Source organism: Podarcis vaucheri (genome assembly GCF_965113315.1).
Source record: "Podarcis vaucheri genome assembly, chromosome: 5".
Lineage (NCBI taxonomy): Eukaryota > Metazoa > Chordata > Lepidosauria > Squamata > Lacertidae > Podarcis > Podarcis vaucheri.
The window spans coordinates 89617223-89644765 of record NC_138763.1 but is presented as its reverse complement, the minus strand read 5'-3'; the positions used below and the strand labels follow the sequence as shown (position 1 = coordinate 89644765).

The 27543-nt window shown below is 43.0% G+C and overlaps 1 protein-coding gene across 1 annotated transcript; it reads left to right on the top strand.

The window, feature by feature from the left end:
• ANXA7 (annexin A7) lies at positions 1-27185 on the top strand. The gene is made up of 13 exons (XM_082223621.1): positions 1-158; positions 6474-6528; positions 12963-13185; positions 14356-14451; positions 15990-16027; positions 17697-17799; positions 18614-18708; positions 19370-19483; positions 21019-21189; positions 22782-22952; positions 23058-23133; positions 23959-24071; positions 26576-27185. Exons 2-13 carry the CDS (start codon positions 6475-6477, stop codon positions 26696-26698), a joined length of 1377 nt encoding a protein of 458 aa, XP_082079747.1. The 5' UTR covers positions 1-158; position 6474; the 3' UTR covers positions 26699-27185.
• Positions 27186-27543: the final 358 nt, after the last annotated feature.

The window sequence follows — 27543 nt, the reverse complement described above, 5'->3', positions numbered from 1 at the left end:
CGCGGCGGGTCTTCGCTTTCTCACGGCGGGCGGGGCGAAAGTCAACCCCGGCCCCAGGGAAGGGGCGGGCCGGGTTCCGCCGGCCTCACCTCGCCCGGGCGACGTCTCCATTTTGCTTCGCTGAGCTGCGTTAGCGGGGGTTGTCGGCCGCGCCTCAGGTGAGAGAGCGGGAAGGCGGGAACCCGCGGGGGGGGGCAAAATACCGTAGTAATAGTAGCAGTAGTAATAGGGGTATTAAGTTCTAGCGACGTTTCCCGTGTTGTGTGTGTGTGTGTGTTTTAAACCAAACCCGTGTTTGTGTTTGTTTTCCTTCTTGACGACGTGGACGTCTCCTCACCCCTCGCCCCGCTTTTTTTGGACAACGGTCTCTCTCCCCGCTTCTGAGCGTGCCAAGTTTTTGAAGTTCAGGGGCTCGAGCAAACAAACAAGCCCCCTCCTCCCCTCCAGACCCTTTCTCGAGAGTCGAACTGCAAACTCTTAATACTGCGGACATTGCCTTTTTTTTCTCTCCTCCCTCGGTGGTGGATCAAATTCGGATTAACAGCCGCAGGGCAACCACGACTCTTTTTCAACTCAGGGCAAGGTTAGGAATGAGAAGCTTCCCTTGGAAATCAGGCGACCGAGGCTGAGAGTAACTAAGGGTAACGTTAAGGGATAAATGCGCATTATTTTTTTCCACATTTCCCCCCCCCCCTCAACCTTGCGCCCCAGGCGGCAGCCGCGGAGATCAGCGCGTGATTTCCTCAGCTGCTAGCATTCTATAAAACCGGCTGCTTGCTCAAGAAAGTAGGGGCAGAGGTGCTGCCTCGCCTAAAGCGGCAGAGGAAGCCCCAGGAATTGCCCCTTCGTGGGGTTGGTTTGCCTCGGCTGCTAGGCTGGCCCTGAGTCTTTTTTATGATGGTTGTGGCAAGAGATATATACACAGAATATATATATATATAGAGAGAGAGAGAGAGAGAGAGAGACACACACACACACACACACACACACACAGAATATATATATATATACACACACACACAGACACACACTGTGAACCGCCCTGAGGCCTCCGGGTGTTGTTATTTAGTTGTTCAGTCGTGTCCAACTCTTTGTGACCCCCTGGACCAGAGCACGCCAGGCACTCCTGTCTTCCACTGCCTCCCGCAGTTTGGTCAAACTCATGCTGGTAGCTTTGAGAACACTGTCCAACCATCTCGTCCCCTGTCGTCCCCTTTTCCTTGACCCAAAATCAGGGTCTTTTCCAGGGAGTCTTCTATTCTCACGAGGTGGCCAAAGTATTGGAGCCTCAGCTTCAGGATCTGTCCTTCCAGTGAGCAGTCAGGGCTGATTTCCTTCAGAATGGATAGGTTTGATCTTCTTACAGTCCATGGGACTCTCAAGAGTCTCCTCTAGCACCATAATTCAAAAGCATCAATTATTCGCCGACCAGCCTTCTTTATGGTCCAGCTCTCACTTCCATACATCACTACTGGGAGAACCATAGCTTTAACTATATGGACCTTTGTTGGCAAGGTGCTCTGCTTTTTAAGATGCTGTCTAGGTTTGACCTCCGGGTATAGGGCGGTATATAAATTCAATAAATAAATAGGTGGTTTTGCTTTTTTAAAAAAACAACAACACGTGGTTACTGAACGACATTCATGCTCTTTGGACGAAATTTGTTTGCCGTTGCGCTTTCAGTGTTAACAGTGACTAGTAGCTGCCTCTTCTTGTTTAACACACTGTGAAAGTACTGGAGTTTTTCTGGATTACCCTGAAGTGAAGCATTGCAGGGGCTTGGATTAAGATGACCCTTGGGGGCACATTCAAACTTTACAATTCTGTGATTCTGTGACTGTGTGCCTTTTGTGATGCAATGATTCTTGACACATTTGCTTTTAGTTGTACAGTATGTCCAAAACGGAAAGCGTGACAGTGGGCAAACGCATGAGTCATACAAGGTAGCTGTAACCCTGGATTTGCCATCCTGCCTTGTGTGCTCACAGTGGCCTTCATTCAACAGGTTCTCCCTGCAGAACTTTGAGTTAATATTAAAGATCTGTTAACTGCTGTTGAGTTTCTTTGCAAACAAGCAGGCTGAGTAGTTAAAAGGTGTGGCATTTATTTATATATGGGGTGGAGATTATGAAGTAATCCTGAAATCGGGACTTCAGACAGAATGAGATTGCACTTTCTCCTCAATCAAACAATGCTATGTGGTCCTGTACTTGCAATTTATTTATTCATATAAACTGCCCCATCTCAAAGATAGGTAAGATTTTAAGTCCATAAGACTGAAATTTAAATAACCAGATAATGACCATTACATGATTCTTTAGCACTTACCTCATATTAAAACTACCCTGAAAAGCTAGCCCTAACAGACTACCCCTACAAACGAACAAGTTCCCTATGTTCTTGTGTGCACTCTTAATGATCACCCCTGATCATACATAAGTGAGCAATTACCCCTGTAGATTTCTCGCTACTATTTCATGCAAAAACATTAATTGAAAGGTTAGACTGGGGGTGGGATTAAAATGATTATCATACATAAAGTGATTTTATGTTCTCTTCCAAAGTGAACCTTCCATATTGATGTTAATAGCTTGTGTTTGAACTCCTAAGCAGGCTGTTACGAATTTTGACTTGCTTTTTAGGAGACTCTGTTTTTGAGAATAATCTCTCTGAGCACACGTAGTACAGCTTCATAGTACATCATTATTTTCTGTTAATTCAAAACAGCCCAAGCTGAAAACAAACACAACTACAAGAAAAAAAAGTGGCTGCTGTTGAGTAGTCTCATTTTAAAAAAACAACGAAATAAAATAAATCAGTCATATAATCTTGAAAGCAATTTTACACACTATATACAGTATATGGGTTTCTTAGACACTATCATATAGGAATTAGTGTAGGCTAGAAAGCAGTGAGTATATAATCAGATATTACAAATAAAATTATAAATGTTTGTGCACTGAAGCATACATGCTGAAATACATTCATGTAGGGCCATTACATGAGACAATCTGCAGATGAGTCATATATGATATATTTATTTGTTCTTCAGTGCAGGCAATCCATAAAGGGCCCCCCAGATTTCTACCCATAGAGTATTCATGTATGCCCCCTTGCACATCTCCTCTGGTCTTCCTTCCTTCAACTCTTGTCTTTCTACATTCCTTTTTGCTACCTTCATTTCATTTTGCTGTTAAGCTCTGTGTTATTACTGGGCCGACTATTGCATATAGTTATATGTATTTAGGGGTTTTTTAAGGGGCCCCAAACCGACTTGGAGTAGAGAAGCTAGGGCAAGGCATTTCCCTCTGCTGGTGTTAGCCCTGCTGTGGAATGGGACAATTGCCTGCATCATATCTGTCTTCACCCAGAAAGGGCTAATAGCAGATGGTGCTTGATGGGTGTGAAGAAACAGGGTGGGGATGAAAAGGGTTAAAGCGCTGTCACCACCTGCTCTCTCAGTGCTAGTCCTTTCATTCAGTTCCTCTTACGGTTGCTTTATTTTTTATTTTATTTTTTTAAAAAACAAACACTTCGCCAGGGTAATAAAATATAACTGTATTTGTATTTAAATGCAGCTGATTTCTGTTGCAGCATTCAGCAAACAGGCTACCCTTTTAAATGAAGGTGTGTCTTCCCTCTCTTTTCTCCACCCTCATTTAGCTTATCAGTTTTGCCATTAGCAAATAGTGCTTTATCTTCTCAGACTAATTTCTCATTGTCCTCTGGATTGGGTATAGTTCTAGCTGCTGTTCTCATATGCCTTTGGCAGCATTACTCTCTTGTCTTTAGAGTAAGTTAATAAACATAGTGTTTGGATATTGTAACCTAATATTTGCTCCATTGAGGTTTTTACCAAAAAAAGAGAGATTTTGTCAGTATTTATTTCCCATAGTCGATCTCCCACATAATGATTTGGCCCTCTTATTCCCTGTGGCTCTGTCCATTTCTGTTGTGAAATCTTACGGAATTCCCCTATTTTTTTCTTCTCCAGTTGTATTGCAGTGCTATCTAGTAGACGCCTGTGATGCTTATGCAAGAGCACTGGATTCACTGGTGTGTGGGAAGAATGTAACTTTCCCAGCAACAAAAATATGATGGTTTGAATGCTTTAAAAAAATCTTGGTGTCTCCTGTCACTAAAATATTACCTTAGGTAGAGGATATCTGGATTCCAAAAAACAATTTAGTAACAAGGATGCATTTATTGCACTTTTTAAAATTGCAAAAACCTTCCCTCTATATTTGTAGCTTAATTTGAAGTAGTGGGTACCTTTATCTCATGTTTGGGTTTCGTTCCATCTCCCATTCCTGCAGTTACTTGATAAGATGCTGCTTTGGTGCCTCACCCTTCTCAAACTCTTTAACCAAGTTTCCTTGTTCTTGCGTTCCTTCATGCTTTTTCCCTGATTAGTCAGTTTTATTTACACCACTACCCATTTTGAAATGGCTTTGGAAATTAATGCAAGAACGATAGCATAGCAAAAATGCCCTAAAGCTTCCCAAAACAATCTCTGACCAGAAATGTGCTTTGCTATCATTCATAGAGAAGACAAGGTTTGGAAAAAGAGAAGACAAGGTTTTCCCTTTGAAAATCAGTCTAGCAGAAACTGTAAATGCAAGGTTACCTAGTCCTGGACTGTGGATATGTGCGTGTCTGCTCCCCTGTCAAGATCTCTTTAAAAGGATTTCTCAAACATTGCTGAAGGTCATCACAGTTTTAACAGTCAACTTTGGATTTTGTTTTACTCTTGCATGGCTTGCTAGGAAACAGTATGGAAGGGGAAGAAAGTGCTGAGTGAACCTGTTAATGAATAAACAGTTAATGAATAAGATTTCTCTGTGTGGAATAGAAGAGGTCTGTAGCGATACTTGGGGCTGGAGTAGTGAACAGGCCCCATATAAATAAGAGGAAATGGAAGAGGATCACAGACAAAACAAGGGACTAGCAACTTCATTGCCAACTGTTACATTCATAGAAGCATATAGGAAAGCGAAATGAAATAGATGTCATAGTCTCACATACCCTCTGTATCTCAGATTTGACCCAGTTAAATGGGCAATGTAACAAAGTTAAATTTGCACTGGCAAATGTGAAAGGTGTAGCCATGGAAGAAGGGGAGGTTTTCAGAAACAGGTTTGACTGTAGTCTGGTACAGGAATCTACAGATTTTGACTTGGCTCACTAGCAGGTCATAATTTATGGACACCTCTGACCCCTCACTTCCAAGTCCCCTGTATGTGCAAGAGGAAGTGTATTGCACAATTGCACCGTGACCACCTCCAGACTGCAGGGTGATGAGAATTGCCTAGTAGGAAGAGGGGGAATCTTCATATCTGGCCAAGTGACAAACAGGCTGGGGCTTTTGTTACCCTGAGCTTCCTTCCAAGCTTTGCATTGAGAAACACTTGGAGCTGTTTGTGACATTAAACCTCTCCTCCCCATTCCCATGGTAAAAGGAGGAGAGATTCTACTCCTTGGGGAGTAGATTTGTGGAGACTTGATTTACTGATCCAGCGATAAAGTGCACAGCCATGCCTCATCAGTGCTTCTCTTCCAAGATTCTGAATTAGAAGGAACGTCTTAATTTAATTTGCGTTGCTATGAAGCTTGGGAGAAGAGAGTCTGTTGTAACTGAATGCTACCCAGATAGCCTTAATATAAAAAAGACAGATCCTTTTAAATTATCTCAAAAGCTTTTAAACTTTAGACTGTTTTTCCGAAAACACACACACAGTTTTCCACAGTCAGATGAATGCTCTGTTTCCTGCTTGGCGTTACGTAACTGCCTTTGTGGAGGGTGTGGTCCTCATTTTTTACTTCAGGAGGATACACTGAAACATGGATTAGTGACTCATTGTGAGATGGAAACATAGCTGGCTGGCCTTTAGTAAGCTCATATTATGTGACTTCAGTTCTCTGGAAAAACAGAAAATGCCTGAGAGGCCTATAAGGCACTGTGGAGCTTGTAGAGGCTTGACTTCAATTCACCACCTCTGATTTCTAAGCTTTTAAGTCTTTCTCCCTTTTATATGGTGGCAAGGTGCATATTCTACCCAGTTGCTCAGCAAGGAAAAAAAGAAACCTGCCCTTCTGTATTCTGATGAAAGACTATCAAGGCCATTATATGGATGGCACATGCATTAAAACAGGAGTGGGAAACCTTTTTGGCCCATGGACTAGATCGTTATCTCTCTCCAGCTCTTGTGGGTCAACTTTGACATGTAGGAGGGGCTACCACCTGTCATTTGCCCAACATCATGGTGGCTGATAGGTGGGTAAGATCACCTAACTGTCAAGTAGACCTGCCAAAGGTCTGCTTTGCTGGCATATTCTGCCACAAGTGAACCAGAACCCTACAGCGAGCAGCACCAACCAACAGATTTATATCCTTCTGGTGGTGAAGTGCTCACATGAGGAAATCACTTAGCTCTTAAGTAAAAGTTCTCAATTACTTTTCTTTTGTCTTACAGAATGTCGTACCCAGGATATCCCCCTTCAGGTTACCCTGCTTTCCCTGGCTATCCTGTAAGTATTTACTATATTTCAGTTCTATCTCTTTGTCACACTTTAGCACAGCAATAGACAATATTATGCCCTCCAGACATTGCTGGTCATCAGGACTCATTAGCATAAGCCTACATGGCCAGTGGCCAAAGATTATGGGATTTGTAGTCCAGTCACTTCTGCACTGGCGGAGGAAGAGGAATGGGGGGGAGCGCACTGCCCCCAGCAGTGCGATCCCGGTGGGGTGCCATCTTGGCTGCCCCGCCTGCTCTCTGCCCCCCAGTGCTGAAGCATGAAGCTCCACCTCTGCACTTCTGGAGGGCACCTACTTGCTATCTGTGCTCTAGCATGATTGAAAAATGGTAATTAGAATGGGATTACAGTATGTAGGTGGTGATTGGCTTGGTTCTCCTGTTTGAGTCTATGGGATAAATTAAAAAGGCTTCAGTCTAGAATATGAATAACCCTCATGTATCATGGACGAGATATGCTGTGATAGTTACAGGTTTCTCACAAGAAATATTATACAGAAAGCTGTCTTGGTGTTTAGAGTTCGGGTTTGTGTATAGGCAGCAGTAAGTAAAAAGCAGGGATTATATTTTAAACTGCTATTTTAAAAATTTATAATATCAGGAGATCATACTGTATTTTTATAAAAGTATGTCGCCTTAGAAAACAACCTCCTTTTTGATCCTCTGAATTTCCTTTATATTTTTCAATATGTTTTCTTACAAGTTTGTAGTGTATGACATGTTCAGTTACAAAAATTGGATTCATGTGTGATGTACTATGTTGCATGCTTTTTGAAGTATGTTTACCTCCCTCCCCCCTGCTCCACATCACAAATATTGTCTCTGTGCAGGTAATGATAAAGGTGTGATGTGATCCTTAGTTAGGAACAATGAACTTCTACAGATGTACTTGCCATCAGCAAATAAACTTATATACTGCAACTAAGATTCAGAGCAGCTTGATCATGGCCTAATTCTATGAGCAGTAATGATTATTGGCAGCAGCAGATGATTTGCATTGTTTTGCTATGTATTTAGTAGGCATAAACCTTCAATCAGATGGTGCCTTTAAACCAGGTATAGCTAATCTATGGCCCTCCAGATGTTGTTGAACATGGCCAATAGTCAGGGACGATGAAGTGAAAGGAAAGTAAGGATGAATCAAATGGAGTACAGCTGTAAAGATTAAGTGAAAGGAAAGTAAGGATGATAATTAGATAAAATTAAGGGTGAGGACTTGCTGAACTAAATTTTTGAAATGGGAATGCAGAAAGGGGAGGTATGAGGAGGTCGGTGAAATAAGTTTAAGAAAATAAGGTATTGAAACTATACTTGTTCTTTTTTATGTTATTTTTGTTTGTGTTTGTGTGTATTGATATGTTTGTTATAATTTGTAAAATCTTAATAAATATTTATATATTAAAAAAAAAATAGTCAGGGACGATGTGAGCTGGAGCTCAGCAACACCTGGAGAGTTGCAGGTTAGCCACCAGTGGTTGAAGCAGTCCCAGGGTAGCTTTCTGGATCAATTTTATTTGGGTTTCAGACAGCTCCCAGAGATATTGCCAATCCTTCTCGTCCAAGACCAGGACTACTGTAAGAACACTGAGGCTTGTGTTGTTACTATATATAATAACAAGCGCATATTATTGCTTAATAAAAATTAAATTGAATTTTCCCTGTTGTTGACACAGATGTAATTTGTAAGGTTCAACTGGTCTAGAAATTATTTTATTGTTGCGAGCGTTATTGCATTGTGTTGGTATTGGGTTTTGAAGTTGCAGAGGAAAAGAAAATGTTGAGTATTTTGAATTGTGCTGAAGGATATTGACTCACACACATCAGTTTGCTTCTGTCATGCATAATGGCATCTTCTGTCCTCCGAAGTGCTCTGAGGTTTCACCACATAAAAGCACAGTTTGTGCTTCTCCAGCAAATGCGCTCAATGGCACTTTTACTTCTCTATTTTTCTCCTGTTTCATGTTTACTCGATGGACACACATTGTTTCGCTCTTGTGTTCATCCACTTCTTCATAATAGTATATTTTACTTCTGTTCATAATTTTTTCTTGTTTCAGTGTTTATGCTTTAAATTCTTGTTTGGTCTTTTGTTCATGTTTGCTTTTGGCTTCTTTTTGTTTTTGTTATAATGTTGCTTTTTATTTATAACCTTTAATTTTGTCTACTATAATGTGTATTACTTTTACCAGTGTTTTTCTCATTCTCTCCCTCCTCTCTTTTTTATTCATTGTGGTGTCCCCCCCCCCTTTTGGCTGCTTTTTGTTTGTTTGTTCCATGTCTACATTTATTTGTTCTGCAATTCACTATTTTAACTGCTTGTTTTTATCTTTCCCATGAGTGATATGGTTGGTATTGTGTAAAGAGTTTTTACTTTTTTATTCAGGTAGCGTAGTGTATTACTAGATTTGTTTGTGTGCGTGTGTGGCAAAATTGTTTGTACTTCTGCATCCAAGCAGGTCCTCTTTAAGGAGGGAGATGCACCACCACACTCTTTCTGGGCAATGAAATATTAATCAATCCCAGAACCGTATATTGTAAATGTTTGTAGGTCTTAATCTACCCTGAGACTGAACAGTCTCTACTGTATGATGTGCTTATTGCCCTCGCTTGCCCTCACTTCCCTTTGTCTTGATGTTGATACTGTATTTTTGGAATAGGTGTGGAATAAATGAATGAAAATGACTTTTATTCTTAGGGATGGTATGGTGAAGATGAGCATGCCTGCCTTAAGAACGATTCTGTGAACAAAGAGGTTCAAAGAAGCCCCAAGGAGGGCCCCTTTGCAGAACTGTTTATTAGCATGTTTTACTACCTGAGTTGTAAATGTCTTACATCCTGAGTTGCTGAGACAAAGCAAATGTTGGACTCAGAAGCTTGACTCCCTAAGAGGCCTGTTTCCTGGCTGATGTTAAAATTAAGTAGAGAATGTGTTAGATTGTTAGCCTTGAAAGAGGGATAGATTTATAGTTTAGAGGTGACCCGAGATAACAATGAGAAATAGCAGATGATAGTTTAAGAACTAGTAAAAAAAAAGGTAAAGGGACCCCTGACCATTAGGTCCAGTCGCGGATGACTCTGGGGTTGCGGCGCTCATCTCACTTTACTGGCCAAGGGAGCTGGCGTACAGCTTCCGGGTCATGTAGCTAGCATGACTAAGCCACTTCTGGCGAACCAGAGCAGTGTATGGAAACACCGTTTACCTTCCCGCTAGAGTTGTACCTATTTATCTACTTGAACTGCGTGTTTTCGAACTTCTAGGTTGGCAGGAGCAGGGACTGAGCAACGGGAGCTCACCCCCTTGCAGGGATTCGAACCGCCGACCTTCTGTTTGGCAAGCCCTAGGCTCTGTGGTTTAACCCACAGCGCCACACGCTAGTACGCAGGCTTAAATGCTGCATGAATATTATAAAACACACCCCTATTGTAAAAACTGCTAATTTGGATGGACATGGGATATATGCTATTGTTGGGGGTATATGTTTAGGAGCAAACATGATGTAGGCGGATCGGGAAGCCTGTAAACTGCAGTTTCTTAACCAATAGGAATTGTAGGAGGAATATTCGAACCATCTTAGGGTATAAATTATCTGTGATGTGAACTGGAATGTGCAATCCCCTCTTTCCAGCATGAATTGCGGGTGGGTGTGTGGGTGGGTGTGTCTTTGTCTTTGCCCACAGTCTGCTTATGCTTGATAGTGGTGTAGACTTTCTCCTTTCAAAGAGAAATTTGAATCCCTCTGAGAAAGATCCAAGATCCCTGTTGTCCATAATAATTAATTATCTGTTTCATTGCTCCTTTGGGATTTCTGATCAATGAAGTTTCGCTTTCTGTATTGATAACAGTAGGCATTATGGTTGACCTTGCTTCTGTTACTTTAGTCCGAAGTCCATTGTTGTGGGTTGGGTAAATAAGGGCCAGTATTTACTCAGCCACAATCTCGGAGGCAGTTTCTGTATAGATCTGTATTTTTTCTACTTCAGTGGTAGACTCCAACAGCTTTGCAGGACAGGATAATTTGCAAAGTGCTTGGAAACTGGGTGCATGCGATGGAGCTTTCTCTGCCTAGCTCAGAGAGGAAGGGAGAAACACTCACAGGGGAGCCCAACTTCTGGCAACCTTGCAGAGCTGGGTATCTGTTTCTTTCTTTGCAAGACGCTTGTAGCCCGGGTGATAAGCAGGGCGTTTTCTGTCTTTCTCTCCTCTGAGCTTAGAGATCTTCAGTCTAGCTTCTGACATCAAATGTTGTCAGAAGCTGTTCAGGTGGAAGAGGCAGAGGTATTCTCCATATCTGGCACTTGATGGTATGTAGTAGTGACATCCTCTCAATTGCAGTTGTTTAATCCACTTTTATTTTATTTTATATATATATATATATATTTTAATCCACTTCTTGAAGAGGTTTCCCACTTCATGGACGATGAGCATTCCATGTTGGTATTCTGCTATCTTTGGAAGATGCACCTGTTTACGCAGTCATTCCCTTGACCTATCGACCTGAGTCTCCTGTTTTAACTACTGTGTTGTTTTAATGCAATTGTTTTATGGTTTGTTTTTAAAAATGACTGCGTAAACAGGTGCATCTTCCAAAGATAGCAGAATACCAACATGGAATGCTCATCGTCCATGAATTCATAATCCCTTTCAAAAACCATCTAAATTACTGATCATCACTACATTGTCTAGCTTTGGTTTCTTAACCATGCTTTCCATGAAATCTTAAGTGGGAAACTGTAAGTTTAAGAGCTCACTCCAAAACAGGATAAAAGATCTAAGGGAGTTGCAGAAACTTTAGAAACAGAGATCCAATAACTATAGTCCTAAGCAAATCACTGGTCTATCTTCCTTAAATGAAACCATGCACAGAGCAAAACTAGCAACAGTTGGCATAAATGCACCAAATGTGGAACAAATAGTTTTATAAACATCTATTGGGGACACTACAAATTAACAAGGGAGATATTGGCTTACTTATAGACCATAAGTGGAACTAAATAGACCATATAAATCAAATACGCCCCACTTTCAAACCTCTTCAAGAAGTGGATTAAACAACTGCAGAGAGGATGTCACTACTGATGTTGCTTTCTGTAGAATAGATACTGTTCCATCTTCTTGATGAAAACTTGTCTTAGTTACATGCATGCATACATATTGCAGAAGTTATTCTGAAATGCATGCTTTGAGTACATAAGAGGACTCCAAGATTGGAACTTTATTATACTGTCTCTGGTCCTGGCAAATGCATTTTGAATTTTACATTTACATTTTATTTTACATTAATAATAATAATAATTTATTATTTATACCCCAGCCACTCTGGGCAGCTTCCAACTGAATATTAAAAACAATACAGCATTAGACATTAAAAACTTTCCTAAAGAGGACTGCCTTCAGTTGTCTTTTAAAAGTAAAATAGTTGTTTCTTGCCTTGACATCTGCTGGGAGGGCGTTCCACAGGGCAGGTGCCACTACCGAGAAGGCCCTCTGCCTGGTTCCCTGTAACCTTACTTCTCACAATGAGGGAACCGCCAGAAGGCCCTCGGCGCTGGATCTGTGTCTGGGCTGAACAATGGGGGTGGAGACGCTCCTTCAGGTATACAGGACCGAGGCCGTTTAGGGCTTTAAAGGTCAGCACCAGCACTTTGAATTGTGCTCGGAAACGTACTGGGAGCCAATGCAGATCTCTCAGAACCGGTGTTATGTGGTCTCGGCGGCCACTCCCAGTCACCAGTCTAGCTGCCGCATTCTGAATTAATTGCAGTTTCCGGGTCACCTTCAAAGGTAGCCCCACGTAGAGCACATTGCAGTAGTCCAAGCGGGAGATAACCAGAGCATGCACCACTCTGGTGACACAGTCCGCGGGCAGGTAGGGTCTTAGCCTGCGTACCAGATGGAGCTGGTAGATAGCTGCCCTGGACACAGAATTAACCTGTGCCTCCATGGACAACTGTGAGTCCAAAATGACTCCCAGGCTGCGCACCTGGTCCTTCAGGGGCACAGTTACCCCATTCAGGACCAGGGAATCCCCCACACCCACCAGGGAATCCCCACACCCCTGTCCCCCCAAAATTTATTGCATTAACTGTTTTAATGGTCAGGTTTGCACTGTATGTATTAGGCAAGCATATTTGTTCCATGTGTGATTTTTTTTAAAAGTACACCAGAGTTATCCCCCACACCCCTGTCCCCCCAAAATTTATTGCATTAACTGTTTTAATAGTCAGGTTTGCACTGTATGTATTAGGCAAGCATATTTGTTCCATGTGTGATTTTTTTTTTAAGTACACCAGAGTTGTTTTCTTTAATCCAGCAAGTGGTGGAGCTGAAGTGAGACCCTCAGTATAGATTTTCAATTTTCTGTGACTTTCTCTAGGTCTTTCTTTCTCAACTGTGTTAACTCTTGATCTACTGCTTGTGTTTAGCCTACAGGGCAAGAGTCTACTTACCCACCTGCTGGTCAATATCCTTACCCTGCTGCTCCTGGAGGCTTCCCACCTATGGGAGGTGGTGCATATCCTGCTGCTCCACCAGCTGGTGGCTTCCCGGGGGCTACAGGATACCCACCCGCACCTGGTGGGTACCCCCCTGCGCCTGCTGGATACCCTGGGGCTCCTCAGCCTGGTGGAATGCCAACTTATCCTGGAGGTAATGTGCTGAAACACTGTTGGCTGCTTATCTCTGCTGTAGTTGAACGCCTGTGTTTGGTGGCTTAGGAAATATAAGGTTGTATCCAGCAAAACCATCCTGTTAGTGCAGGACCCTCAACCTGTGCAGCAGGGCTTCTTTTTCTACCCATCTATCCCCCCACTCTCCAGATCTGCTCTGAAAGGTTGTGGAAACCCCCCAGAATGGGTTTGTGGGGGGGGGTAGGCATGAGGAAGAGGAAGTCCTTGACTAACAGGACAACTTCATACAAAACCCTAAGCAAGAAAGAAATGAATCAATGCTCTCAGTGAGGTGGTGGTGATGTTCTCTGTGTTTCAGAAAGGTCAGAGAAGCTTAGATGAAAAGGGCAAACCTAAATGCTCAGCTCCCATTTGTCTTCCAATCAGGCACTGAACAGGCTAGGGAAGGACACTGTGTAACTGAAAGTGACTATTCAAGGCCACACACCAGTCCCAATCCCACATAGTGTTAGCTTACTGCGTACTTGCCACCATTGGCCCCACATGAGTGACTTTTTAAAAACCTACTATAAAACCAGAACCATGTTAAGGAATAGGTAAGCTTCAGACAAGGGCTGGCTTATCCAGACATACCTTTCCTTTGCTCTCTCCAGGCACAGTCCATGATTTAAAGCTCCCCCCAGTCACTCCCCCTGCGACAATCCACTCTTTAAAGCTGAATTTGAGCAAATGGCAATTTGGGTTTTCTGAGGATTGCCATTTGCTCTGATTCAGCTTTAAAGACCAGCTTTTCGTGGTGAAAGCTCTGGAGCAAAAAGAAAGAAAGGTGCTCAGACACTGAGCCCTAAAGCACATGGAGCGTGCCTGGAAAGTGTGGATAAGCCTTAACTCTGCAGTGTCTGCTGAATGATTTTTTAACTTGCCCCCCTTCTCTGCCCACAGCATGCAGTGAGCTGCCTGATTCATTTGGGAAAGTTCCTTACCCAATATAAAGGGAAAAAATGATTAGGATTCTGGTAGTGAGCACAAGTAATACAGGTTTTCAAACAGACATTAAATCAACTGAGCATTTTCTAGCTCTTTAAATTGATGTATTAACTATATATTTTGTACTTTGTGATTGAAATATTTTGCTTGCACTTGCATGGTATCAGATTTTTTAATTATTTTTTAAATGTATGTATTCCAGGCGCTGGGTTTGGAGTACCTTCAAATGGTTCTGGCTATGGCTATCCGCAGCCTCCAACCCAAAATTATATGGGAGGTGGACCAGCACAAGTACCAGGTATTGAACGACTATTGTGATTGGATACGGAAAGGATAAATCATCCTGTTTATGGGTTTAGAGGTGGAATGCACCCTGTAAAATATGAGACTAGTGAAGCAAACTTGTATCTGTAAATCTTACTGTAAGTCTGTATTCCACTGCTGAAACACAAAATAGTAGTTAAGTACTGTTACCCACTGCCTTGCGGGACATCTTCAGGAGAAGAAAAGGCCAAGGAGCAAACCCTACGCAAATTTGAAACGAAGTCCTTAAGATGGTTGGATGGGGCCTTGTACACCTCCTTCTGGCAACTCCTGCAGCCAAGCCGGTGCCAAATGTATTGCTCTGCTTTCCTTGGGGCCACATCCTTGACGCCGTGGGGTGGGGTGGGGTGGTGGGTCTTGTCATCTAGGAAGCTCCATACACGCCGCCCAGGCCTCTGCCTCAGAGAGGTCACTTCGATGTTGCTAACATAGCAGAAACAATGTGAGAGGCAACAGCTATGAACTACCAGTCTCTGCAGCCACAGCAGGTGCTGTGATTCTCCAGCAGTTTGACTTCAACCCCAGAAGCGCACTTCATGGTCTCTCGAGACAGACGAATGCCTGCAGCTCTTGCACCGGCCTCATGTATAATCCCATGTGGGGACAGTGATTCACAGAAACAGCATCTATGCACAGCCCCAGCTGGCTTGTGAGTCCACTAGTGGTCCTGCATGATCCTGGATTGCATGGGTGCTGCCATAGTTGGTTCCTTTTGTTATTGTTAATCTGTTCAGTGGCAATGCAGATATAACACGACACCCTAGTACAGTGGTACCTCGGGTTAAGTACTTAATTCGTTCCTGAGGTCCGTACTTAACCTGAAACTGTTCTTAACCTGAAGCACCACTTTAGCTAATGGGGCCTTCTGCTGCCGCCGCCCCCGTGGCGCCCCCTGCTTCTATTCTCATCCTGAAGCAAAGTTCTTAACCTGAATCACTATTTCTGGGTTAGCGGAGTGTGTAACCTGAAGCGTATGTAACCCGAGGTACCACTGTAAGTACTAACCAGGAAAAGGAGGGGGGAAATTGGTGCAAAAAAAGAGAGGGAACCTGTGAATTTGTGGCATTCCTCCTCATCTTGGTTATGCTGCTGTTCATGCCACATCTGCACTGGGCCTTACCGTAGTCCCACTTCCTAACCTTGTGTCGGAAAGGACCTTGGAAATAAAGATAGGGAGTTCCAGGCTGCAAGTGATAGTGTTTTAATGGTCAGCTTTGCATCCAGCAAGTATTTGTTCCATGCACAGCTCCCTGAAGGGAGCAGGAGATGCAAGGAAAGAGACAGAAATCTGAAATGTGATTGAAAGTGACACAATTTGGTGGGTGCTCATGTCACTGTGAAGCCTGCAGGCTTCTTTGCAAGTCCTGAAGTTCTCCCTGATCGGCATGAGGAAATATTAGCTGAAAAACAGTGCATGAATCAGAAGCAGACTTCACATTTTGCTATCATGATATTTTATGCACACAGCATGGCAACAGTAAAATCTTATTTCAATTTTCTATTTTTCTTAAGCTGGATATCCAGGTGGACCAACTCCAACACCACCTCAGGTATGTCATTTGTATTATAAAATGGGACAATGTTGTTGGTTTTATTTGATCATGGTGGGAATGCAAATTGTTTTGACAAAGAAAAAATGTTGTGGTCCAGTTCTGCAGATCAGTATAGAAAACTACTCACTTGTGTATGCAGCATATTTGAATACACCTCTTGGAGTTTGGCTTGAGAAGCCAGAGGATGCTGTAAATATAACTGAGTCCTTCAGTCTTAGGGGGCAACCTTCCCTTTTGAGGGAAATCAAGCTAAGCAAACTATTGGTTAGGTTGTTGCAAGGGCTCTGGGTGGACAAGTAGAACCAGTTTAAACTACAAAAAGGTATGCTTAATGAAAGTATAAGAAAAACATTCTAAGGGAGGTTGTGGAATCTCAGCTCAGGCATACACCAGCTGTACTTCCGGTGTGTGTCAAATTCCCTACCTCACTTCCTTGTGGCAACCATAGTTTGTCATCCATATGTGGCAAACCATAGTTGCTGCATATTTTGCCTCCAGGCCTGAATTAGAAACCATGATTTGAAATGGGAGAGGAACTTACTTGCCTGATTTTGAATAAACTATTGTTATCATGTATTGGGAAGGACAGTAGATGAATTGGAGTACACAAGGAGAAGATCGCTTGGGCAAGCCTTCCATGTAAAAGAAAGAGCTGGGGGCAAATAATAATAATAGTCAAAATAGTAAAATTTAAATAGAGGGAGAAGTTTGATATTAGTTTTTTAAAACCTGCTTTTAAATTAAGTGCTAATAAAACCCTTCTGCAGTAGCCATTTGTAAAGGCCTGTCATGTTTTGAGATTTGCAGCCTTGATGATTCCAGTGTGGTAACTTGGAACATAATAGATTTTGGCAACAGTTACACTTCACAACAGGGTTCTTCCCCCCCCCCCAAGCCATCCCCCTTGAGGTTCAGGCCATTCTTGCTTTGGAGTAGACATAGTGAGCCCTTGTTCTCAGAATTCAGGATCCCAGTTCATCACAGGACCCTCCTAGAGGCTTCTTCTACCACCTCCTTGTGCTCAGATTCCTCCTCCTTCCTTCTCTTAGACTGGCCCCTGTACACAGTTGACACAGGCAGTGCTGTTGCCCCTTGCCTCACCCAATAAACTTTCCTTTGACTCCCAAGGGAGTGAGGGATTGCCACCCTCCTACTTATCGTCGAGTCAGCTGCTTTAAAAGAGGGTTAGACAAATTCATAAAGGATATCAACATTAGCCATGATGCATGTGTTCTGTCTCCACAGTCAGAGGCTGTATGCTTCAGAATACCAGTTGTTAGAAACCGCAGGAGGGGAGAAGGCTGTTGTGCTTGCAAGCTTCCCACAGTTGTTCTCTCCTTCTCCCTCTCTTTGCCTCAAGCCTACCTCTCCCTCTCTGTGTTTCTGTTTTAACTCTGAATGCTAAGGGAGGAGATGTGTCCTCCAGCCTGAAATAGATTGCTGGGGAAATTTCCTGCAAATACTTATAAAGGCTTGAGCCGATGACAGGTGGCGCCCCATCATATTAGTAAACCAATTCTGTTCATCTGGAATATATTGGCCTCCCGACTGCTTAGGATGTCTCTCCTTTCCCTTTAAAGTACTGATGCCTAAGATTTCATTGTTGAGATTGAATAAGCATTTCACATGGATCAATAACATGGTCAAACAGATTTCTCAATCTCAGCCTGCAGCAATGACTCAACATATGCAAGGCACAATTCGACCAGCTCCGAACTTTGACGCAGGGCGGGATGCAGAAATTCTGCGCAAGGCTATGAAAGGGTTTGGTAAGAGCGGTTTTGTGTTTCATACAGTGTTCGTGTTTAAACTTGTGTAGGCCCAGAAACCAAACTTCTCTACCTTAATCCTGTACGCCTCTCACTAGATCCTTCCAACACTTGCATATATTTTAACCATAGTCTTTAACATAACTTGGGGTGCAAATCAGCCTTTGACTCTAAAACCTGAACTGTTTATATGGAATATTTTTTCAGCATGGCTTCCTCTTTCCATGGTTTGGTTTCCATTTTGGATTTTTTAAAAATAGAAATACTGGGCAACAGTGAAGAAGAGCAGCAAGACTTGGGATAGATGGGTCTGTAGAGCGGGGCATGAAGAATCGTAACCATGAGAGAGGATTGCACAATACGCAGGGCACTAGATGCTCCTTGATACTGTCCTTGGCAGGGAACTCGCTTGTCTAAAGTGTATCCAAAACTGTCCAGGGCAGATTTTGGCGGTGCCTGATTTGGCGGCTGCAGGTGGGAGGAGAGGAGGTGAAGTTCCATTGTATGAGAGAAGTCCACTTGCACCAAGTTGGATTCTACCCCAGAACTTTTTGTCAGATGTCCCCGTGTTTGAAATCTTTTCCCTACAGTGTACATTGCTAAATACCTGCTTTAAGCAAGCCTATGAGATCTCTCTGCATTCAAACTCTGCAGTGAAGTAGTTTCATTTTGTACAGGAAATCTATGAATGTGAGCAGTTTGCAAAGTCTCTACTAAAGCAGTGTTTTTGCCCGATGTACACCTTGGGGTGTACAATAAAAGGGATGAAATGGCTTGATACGAGACTACACTGAGTTGCCTTCTTGCTCCCTAGGAACGGATGAACAGGCAATCATTGATGTTGTGTCCAACCGCTCCAATAGTCAGAGACAGCAAATTAAGGCTGCTTTCAAGACCATGTATGGCAAGGTATGATTGCTGGTGATTTTGTTTTAGTCATATAATAATAATGAAAAGCAAATCAGCAGCTGGTACAGCATATGGACAGCTTGTGTGCTTAACTGTCATGAGCAGAGTGAGGTCTGTAATTTAACTTCATTTCTTTATTTTGTCAAATACTGGACCCTCCCCTGTAGTGGTTTTCAAGAAAGCTAGGAGTGGACATAGCCTCTGGCTGTGCTTTACTAGTATAATGTGTAACAGTGAAATGTTGACAGTAGCTTCATGTTCAGTATGTGCTGAGTGATGCAACCTATTTCAGACAGAGGCTCTCTCCTATCATAGAAGATTCCAAATAGCTCTTTGACATAAAAAGTCAGTATGGGCCTTGTTGAGGTACTAATATTGACATACAAGGCACATGTCTACAACACACCAACTCTTTTGCATTCTGCTGTATAAAATAGTAATTTCTTCTAAAATGGCTGCCTGTGTTACGATCCCCTAGTTTAAAAGAAGTTTTAAATTGATTTATTGTGATTACTGCCTTCATTTTCTGCCTTGAAAATATGTCTCACTAGACTTCAGTAAACATTGATTTGCCAGCAGCTGAACTGTACATTTTCAGTTTGTGTGCACATGCATATTTTATGAATGTATGTCTTTCTGATACCACTTTGTAATTGGACAGGATTTAATTAAAGACCTGAAGTCGGAGCTAAGTGGAAATATGGAAGAGCTGATCCTTGCATTGTTCATGCCAAGTACCTACTATGATGCTTGGAGTTTGCGGCATGCCATGAAGGTATGATTTTCACTGGCATTTATTTTCATGTAAAATGAGCACATTAACTGTAAAGGACTGTAAATGCTCAACTAGCTCAAAGTCATTTCAAAATTTATTTTCAGTAATAAAGGTGAAAATTGTGTTAATAGATTTTAAAATTAAGGAATATATGCAGTGTACATTTCCAGAATATTCACAGACAAATGCAACCTGCTCCCACTCTCTCAAAATTATGGCAAATCTCTCATAAAGATAGGCACCAATGCCTGTCTTGCAAAATTAACCATGGTCCTCTGTTTTGCATATTCTTTTGTTCTACTCACAGAACCCCACTTCTTGTTTTCTTATTCACTTGGCTTTCAGTCAGAGAGTCAGAGATGATTGTTCTTCCCTCTCCCAGTTCTTTATTCCACCCCCCACCCTGTTAGAGTTGGGGAATGGGGCACATGTGCAATCCAGGAACGCCTTGTGCTTGGCAGAAACAAATAAACCATCACAGTAACACCCTGCACCCCCACCCCCAAATCCACTGGAATCCACTCCTGGTTTTCTCCTCAGCCCCCTTCAATTTTCCAGAAAGGCAGGTTGGGAGTAGCAAGAGCTGGGGTGGGGAGGCGGGTGAGAGAAACTTTTAATGTCAGGCATACAGAAGAAGAGTGACAACGCTTCTGTCATCCTCAGCCAACAAGTCAGATATGCAGCACTAGCTTGTCTCCAGTAGCAGGGCTGGGTGACTATGATTGATCTGAATGCAGAAATACCTGTAAGACAACTGTGGGAGTACTTCAGGAGGGAGGCAGGGATGCTCATTCTGTGAATTTAAGCTACAGTCTAGTTGAAAATATTGCTCCACTGAGAATGAATGAAACCTGTGCAAAGAGCATAGCAGTGCCCAAGTGTAATTTATATGTACATGGTACTAATTCCTAACATGAACCTTCCCACACATCCCTTAGTTATTTTAAGAAATGGACAAGGCCTTCTGTGTTCTGAAAAACTGAAGGATTGATTGGTGTCCTTGCTTTCTTTGCTCAAGCTCCTTACATTTCTGGCTGCATGACTTCTATATATACCCAGATATGGAAATGTGTATGTGTTAGAGATACAATTGACAAATGCCCTATAGACACAGTTCCCTGGTTGTAGCCAGCTGAGTTTTACTAATGCATAGACCCATTAAAATTAGTAGACTGAAGTCATGTTCGCCCGTGCTTGTGCCTGCATCCTGTTCATTTCCAGTGAGATCATCACTGGATTATGCTCTTAGATTATAATATTTTTCTTCTGTAACAAACCTTGGGAACTATTGGTAGTTGGTGGCTAAATGAAGCAAGTTTGTTGGTGGCTAAATGAAGCAAGTTTTGAGCTGAAAGACGCACAATGGCTTGCAACATGATCTAGTTGAATGAAGCAATATGGCTCAGATGTTCCTACAGTACAAAAAAGTGATCAATCTTCTTTCTAATGTAATAAAACAATTAGATGTTCTGGTCAGCTTTCTGAGCAGCCTGCATTGAGGTAATGTCTGTAGTGCTTTGTTCCTCTGCCTGCAGGGTGCAGGCACACAGGAGAATGTGCTGATTGAGATTCTGTGCACAAGGACAAACCAGGAGATTCGAGAAATTGTCAGATGTTACAACAGTGAATTTGGAAGAGATATCGAGCATGATATTCGGTCTGATACGTCAGGACACTTTGAACGATTACTTGTATCTATGTGCCAGGTAGGATGAACAACCACCTTCTGTCGCATTTATGTTTACCAAGCACACGTTTACCTTGTTCTCGATAACAAGGCCACCATATAAGTATCTAGTTTGAACCAAGTACAGTTACAGCTGTAAGTTTTCCACCCCTTTTGAAATGTATCCTGAGTTAGGTACCATTCCTTGTATGAAATAGGATTTGATGATAGGACTAGGCTTTTTCTATCAGATGGAGATTTCAAATACCTATCTCTTGAAGTAAATGGTTTTGACTTAACATGACCCTCTAGGACCCGATCAATGTGACATTCAGCTCTGAAGGAGACCTATTACTGAATATTATGGAATAAAACAGACACAATAGATCAGTAGCTCCCAATTAGCTTAGTACTGTGGACCCCCCTTTTTCAAAATCCAAGCCATAGACCTACTTTTTAAAATGTGGTAGTTTTTGTTATGTAAATGGTGCCACCATACACTTCAACATGACCCAGCACAAAAACCAGGATGTGTGTCTTCTGGGCTGCGCTCCTGCACGAGTCATTTGGCCCACACACAAACATGGTGCCCAAAAACGGGATGTATTTGACAATTTTTTCTCTCTTAGATGCAACCAAAATACTGTGTTAAATAGACTTGTTCCATCTTGCCCAAACCAAAACTCTGATTTGGAATACATCTCTCCTAACCAGTTCAACCTGTTAATGTGTTGATACAGGCACAGATCATGGACCAGGCCTCCTCTTTTTGCACACTGTATTGAATCCCCCCCCCCCCAAAAAATAGGCACTTTTATTAATGTGCTGCCACTCTGTCATATCTTGCTCTATGGTCCTTTGGTTTTCCAGATGATGGACTCCAGCTCTAGTCCGCATGGGCCACTGACGATGGGAGGTTTAGTCCAGCAACATTTAGAGAGCTGCAGGTTCCCCCATCCTCTTTCTCGGAACAAAATTGGTTCATTTCAATGCTCACAATCTTACAGTGCCAGAAAGTTTGAAACTAGTCTGTCTATCCAGCTCAGTTTCAATTTCTCCCCTAAGTAATTATCATTGTTGACAATAAAAGTAATAAAAGTACTGGACTAGTCTGTTGTTAACTGATAGAAAGATAAATAGTTTGGTCATGTTAGTAGTATTTATCTTATACTGTGGCTCTGCTTAATTTAGCTACCACTGTAACGTGCAAGTATAAATTTCTAATTTCTCCCTGGTCACAGTTACAGTGGCTTTAAATATAAATTAATCTTGCCTTGTCCTCTAGACGGTTGAAATCATGAGATGACTGAACAGTTGATCTTATTTTTGCTCATTTTGTTTTGCATATTTGTGGAGCCATAGCTGTGTTCAGACAAGGATACTATAAAGCATAAATGGAGGCCAGATGTTTAATCATTTGATTTGCTATGTCTAAATGTGTGTACTTGGCAAAAAAGTAAATTAAAAGAGGGTGGGCATCCAGGGAAAAAGACTTGGCAATCCTACCTGCCATTGAATCCAATGAGTTCTGACTATACACAATTTCTGCTGTGATCCCTGGAACGTAATCCCTGCATAAGTTGTGGGCTTACTGTATATAATAGTAGTAATCAATATTTTTCTCTCTTACAGGGTAATCGGGATGAGAATCAAACTGTAGATTACCAAAAGGCTCAACAAGATGCTCAGCGCCTTTTCCAAGCTGGTGAAGGGAAGCTGGGGACTGATGAGTCTGCCTTCAATATGGTCCTGGCAACTAGAAGCTTTCCCCAGCTGAAAGCCACAATTGAAGCCTACTCTCAGGTAGACAAGAAGGGGAGGGCATTTGTGTGGACTAGACAGGACTGGATTTGGCTTTCATCAGTTCTTTGGCTAAAAAATTAACATTTCCTACTTATATTTTTGCAGGTTGCTAACCGAGATTTATTAAGCAGCATTGGCCGGGAGTTTTCAGGAAATGTAGAACGTGGTTTGAAGGCTATCGGTAAGGGACTTTTCCTGCATTTCATTGTTCAATGAGGTCATTTTTATGGGCAATTTATTTACCAAGCACCTACAACTATTAGGTGCTGGAAACTTCACTGATTAATGAGCATCAGCTGGGGCTTCAGTGCCCTTCCCAGACCTGTAAAATAATTTATGCAAAATAAGAGGACTGGTGTCAGTTGCTTAATTTGCACATGTGATGTACAGTGGTATCTTGGTTGTCAAACTTATTCTGTTCCGGGAGTCCGTCCGACTCCCGAAACCATTCGAAAACCAAGGCACGGCTTCCGATTGGCTGCAGGAGGTTCCTGCTTTCAAGTGGAAGCCGTTTCGGATGTTTGGCTTCCAAAAGACAGTTGCAAACTGGAACATTTACTTCTGGGTTAGTGGCGTTCAGGAGCCAATTTGTTCAACAACTAAGCTGTTCAAGAACCAAGACTGCTTCAGATTGCTGGTGGTGCAGTAATCCATTCCCTCCACTAGGAGGCACACTCCCTAAAGCAAGCCCTCACTAGGAACTGGGCTAGATGCACTACCCATTTCCTCCCTAGAACCAGTTAGGGCTGATCTAACATTTAACTCTAATTTGCCTAGTAAGGACATGATTGTTACTTTTAATTACTATTGGGTTGGATAATTTTATGCTTTTGAACTCTTGGTCTTTGTATAATCTTTATGTTATGATATACTTGGGGGGGGGGGAATGCAATGACAAAAAATGCAGTTTGGATTAAAGATTCTGGCAGGTTGATGCTGTTAGAATCTTGTGGCTTTGAGCTGTCAGTGTCAACTTTGAGTTGATCCTAATACTGTTTTATTGCAGTGCAATGTGCTCTGAATCGCCCAGCCTTTTTTGCAGAGAGGCTTTATCATTCCATGAAAGGAGCCGGCACAGATGACTCTACCTTGGTTCGAATTGTAGTCACTCGCAGCGAGGTAAGAATTTATTATGTGTAACTTTTACCTAATATGTAATTAAAGGCCGGTTATTTAATCTTGTTTGTGTTCATTATATACACAATCTGGCCATATTTCCAAAGAGGTCAAATGGCTCCTTTATTAAAACGCAAATCCATCACAGTCTTTTACTGTATGAAGTTCAGGCACAATGGAAAGGTAACAGAAGCTGTAAACACTTTTGACAAATTGATAGTTGAAACTTTCCTGGTATTATAAGCAGCTTTCTTTATTAAACTTGTACAACCCAAGTGGCACAGTGTATAGATTCAAGGCCATTAGTGGTGATGCCAGTTACCTGAGCTGGCACAGATCTAGATGATAGAAAGCACCCTTCTTTTAGGTAGCAGACTCAGTACCACATTGTTCCTGGCAGTGATAGTTGCCCCGACCTCAGACTTCATTATTGAGTCATTGCTTTAGAGAGGCTTTCCAGGTAGAAAGACTGGCTATGAACATGAGGTGGGGGCAGCTGCAGTTGCCAAGACAGGTTGGAGCCATGCACTTTAAGAATGAAAGCAGTGTACTGATTCATGTATTTATTGTGTGTGATTGCTTTTGTCGTGTTATTAGGCCTGGCAATACATCAATATCTTGCCCAGGACTGCTAGGAGGGGCAGACCATGATGACAGCTTCACTCAGTGGTATAGGTGAAACTGCCACCTCCTGAGTAAAGCCGCCATCCTACTGTGCAAGGCACGATACAGCTTGTTCCTCCCTGTGCTTTAAACTGCTTGGCTGAGCACGCCGCTGCCCTCGCCAAGCAGTTTTGCAGATCCCCTGACACCGCACAAGCCAGAGGTGGGGGGGGGGGGCTCTGTTAAAGTGCTTCCCAGCCCCACTCCCGCTTGCACGTGGGCAGGATTGTGGCTGGGGAAGTGCAGGCTCTGTCACACTTCTCCATCGAGGTGTGCACCCCTCAACAGAGACGTTTAAAGGAACACCCACCTCTCCTCTGGCTCTGTTAGACTTCACCTGCTGAGGCAAGCCTGTGTGCACTTGCCTCAACTGCTGCCGCTTAGGGGGTTGGATGGGCTCAGCCAGGGGGTGCAGAGGCTGCGTGGATACAGTGGTTTTGCACCCCATGGCTTGAGGACCAGCTGTGTTCACTTGGCTGCCTTTGTCTGGGAGGGTGAGCTGTCTGTTACCACCCCACAAGGGAAGAGGCTTGCATAGGCAAGGGCAGTCAACGCACAGAGCCTGACAGGCTCTGTGAACTTGGCTACTGCTGCCTGGTCCATCTTTTGGGGGGGGGGGTAAGCTGGCTGCATCTTCCTCCCAGGGGAAAGAGGTACCACACCAGCAGAGAGTGCCTCCAAAAGGAGGTCCCTGCTGCTGGCACACCAGGGCTCTCAGTTGGGGGGTAGGAGCCTTCCCATCCCCCAGGCGCTGGGGTGAAAGCACCTTAGCTTCCACAGTGAGAGCTGAGGTTGGTTTCACCCCTTGCTGGTGAGACACCACAATGTTGAAAATGTACCGTATTTTTCGCTCTATAGGACGCACTTCCCCCCCTCCAAAAATCAAGGGGAAATGTGTGTGCGTCCTATGGAGCGAATGCAGGCTCCTTGGCTTCAGCAATAGCAACGTGAAGGCTCCGAAGCGCAGAGGGAGGCTTCGCGTTGCTTTCGCTGAAGCCTGGAGAGCAAGACTCTCCTGGATTAAGGGATAGCTGCCCGAAGCCTTTGGAGCGCAGCGCGAGTTCCCGCTGCGCTCCAAAGGCTTCAGCCACGCACCTGCCTGGAAGCCGGAGGAGGAACAGAAGGAGACTCCTTCTGTTCCTCCTCCAGCTTCGCCTGAAGGGGTGCTGCGCAGTTCTCCTTCTCTGCGCAGAGATGGAGAACTGCCCAGCGCCCCTTCAGCCATGCGCCTGCCCTGGCTTCTGCCTTAGCCGCACACAGCCTCTTTGGGCAGGGGGAGCCTTCATCCCGCTGCCCTGAAGAGGCTTGGCGCGGTTATCCCAGAAGCCAGATCCCTCTTGCTGTTCTGGCTTCTGGGATTCAAAATATTTTTTTTCTCTTGGTGCGTCCTATAGAGCGAAAAATATGGTAACACTGCCCAGCCCTAGTTATTATTTGCATGCTATCTTTCCATAGTGAAAACTATGCCTTCAGGAAAGAGGGCATACAAATAACACGATGAACTTCTCCCCTAATGTGGAAGGTTGCATTACACATCATCCACTGTGCCAGAGAGTAGCATATATGCATTACTTACTTGTTCACAGAGAGCAGTAATAGAGGTTGGATCGCTAGGCAAACCTATGTCTTGAGTAGCTTTGTGACATGTTGCAGACTGTTTCCATTGTCAAATTAATTCTTCCTCATCATCAAACTGGCACTGAAGTTTTAATGCCCGGTGCTGGTGAATGGGGCCCAATCCACCTGGAATTTCAGTGGCACTAGACCTGCCTGTTGAGTTTAATGGGATTCATGAATTAAGTTGTGTCTTCTCTCAGTTGTATGCTTTGTTTCTTTTGGCACAGATTGATCTTGTACAAATCAAACAGATGTTCACCCAGATGTATCAGAAGACTGTGGGCACAATGATACAAAGTGACACAAGTGGAGATTACAGGCGTCTGCTCCTGGCCCTTGTTGGTCAATAGACCACGCTGAAACAAAGAAAATGGAAAATGAGCTGCTTGGGCAAATGACTATCATTGCATATAAGAGCATAAGTTATCCTAGACAATGTAAACAAGTATGCTTCTAATGGATGGTTTATTTTGCACATATAATTGCCTTAATTTCGCACATCATGTACTTTACAATATAAAATAAGACACCTGCTGTCTGAGTTGTAGTGAAGTGTCTTTTTCTTGTTACCGTGGTTATACTCAATACAGTAATATAAATCAGTATCTCTTATTTACAAATATTAAATAACCTTGGATTTTAGCTAAATTACTCAGAGTAGACTTAATGAACCACAGTAGTAGAATACAACCACCCCTTACTCTTGTGAGCATTTCACACATACAAGAAAGAGTCCTTTCTACTTAGGAAATTTTTCCTATATGTACAAAGTTTGTAGCAGTTCAGAACATGCCGGGGTGGGGAGAAAAGGCTATAATAAAGTATCTTGGAATAATGCATGGCTGTCTTGCTGAAACCTTCAATAAATATGCAAAATAACAAAACAGTACTAGAAGCCATGCCACAATTATCCCCGTTGGAACATTTTGCAAGACAATCACTCACACTACCAAGAGCTTATAACCTACCTACTCTCAGCAGTCAAGAACATTAACACTGGAGGGAGCTGTTAGGAGTGAACGTGGAGCACTGGTACCAAACTGTATGGGAAACAGCCTTACTAGAAAAGCTAACCAACAAACCAAAACTAGCACAGGGACAAATAAACAAGGATGCCTTCACCCCAGTGTGGTTCCCCTTTATTACACACACAGCCCAACTTGAACCCAGCGACAGCATGCAAATTGACATGGCT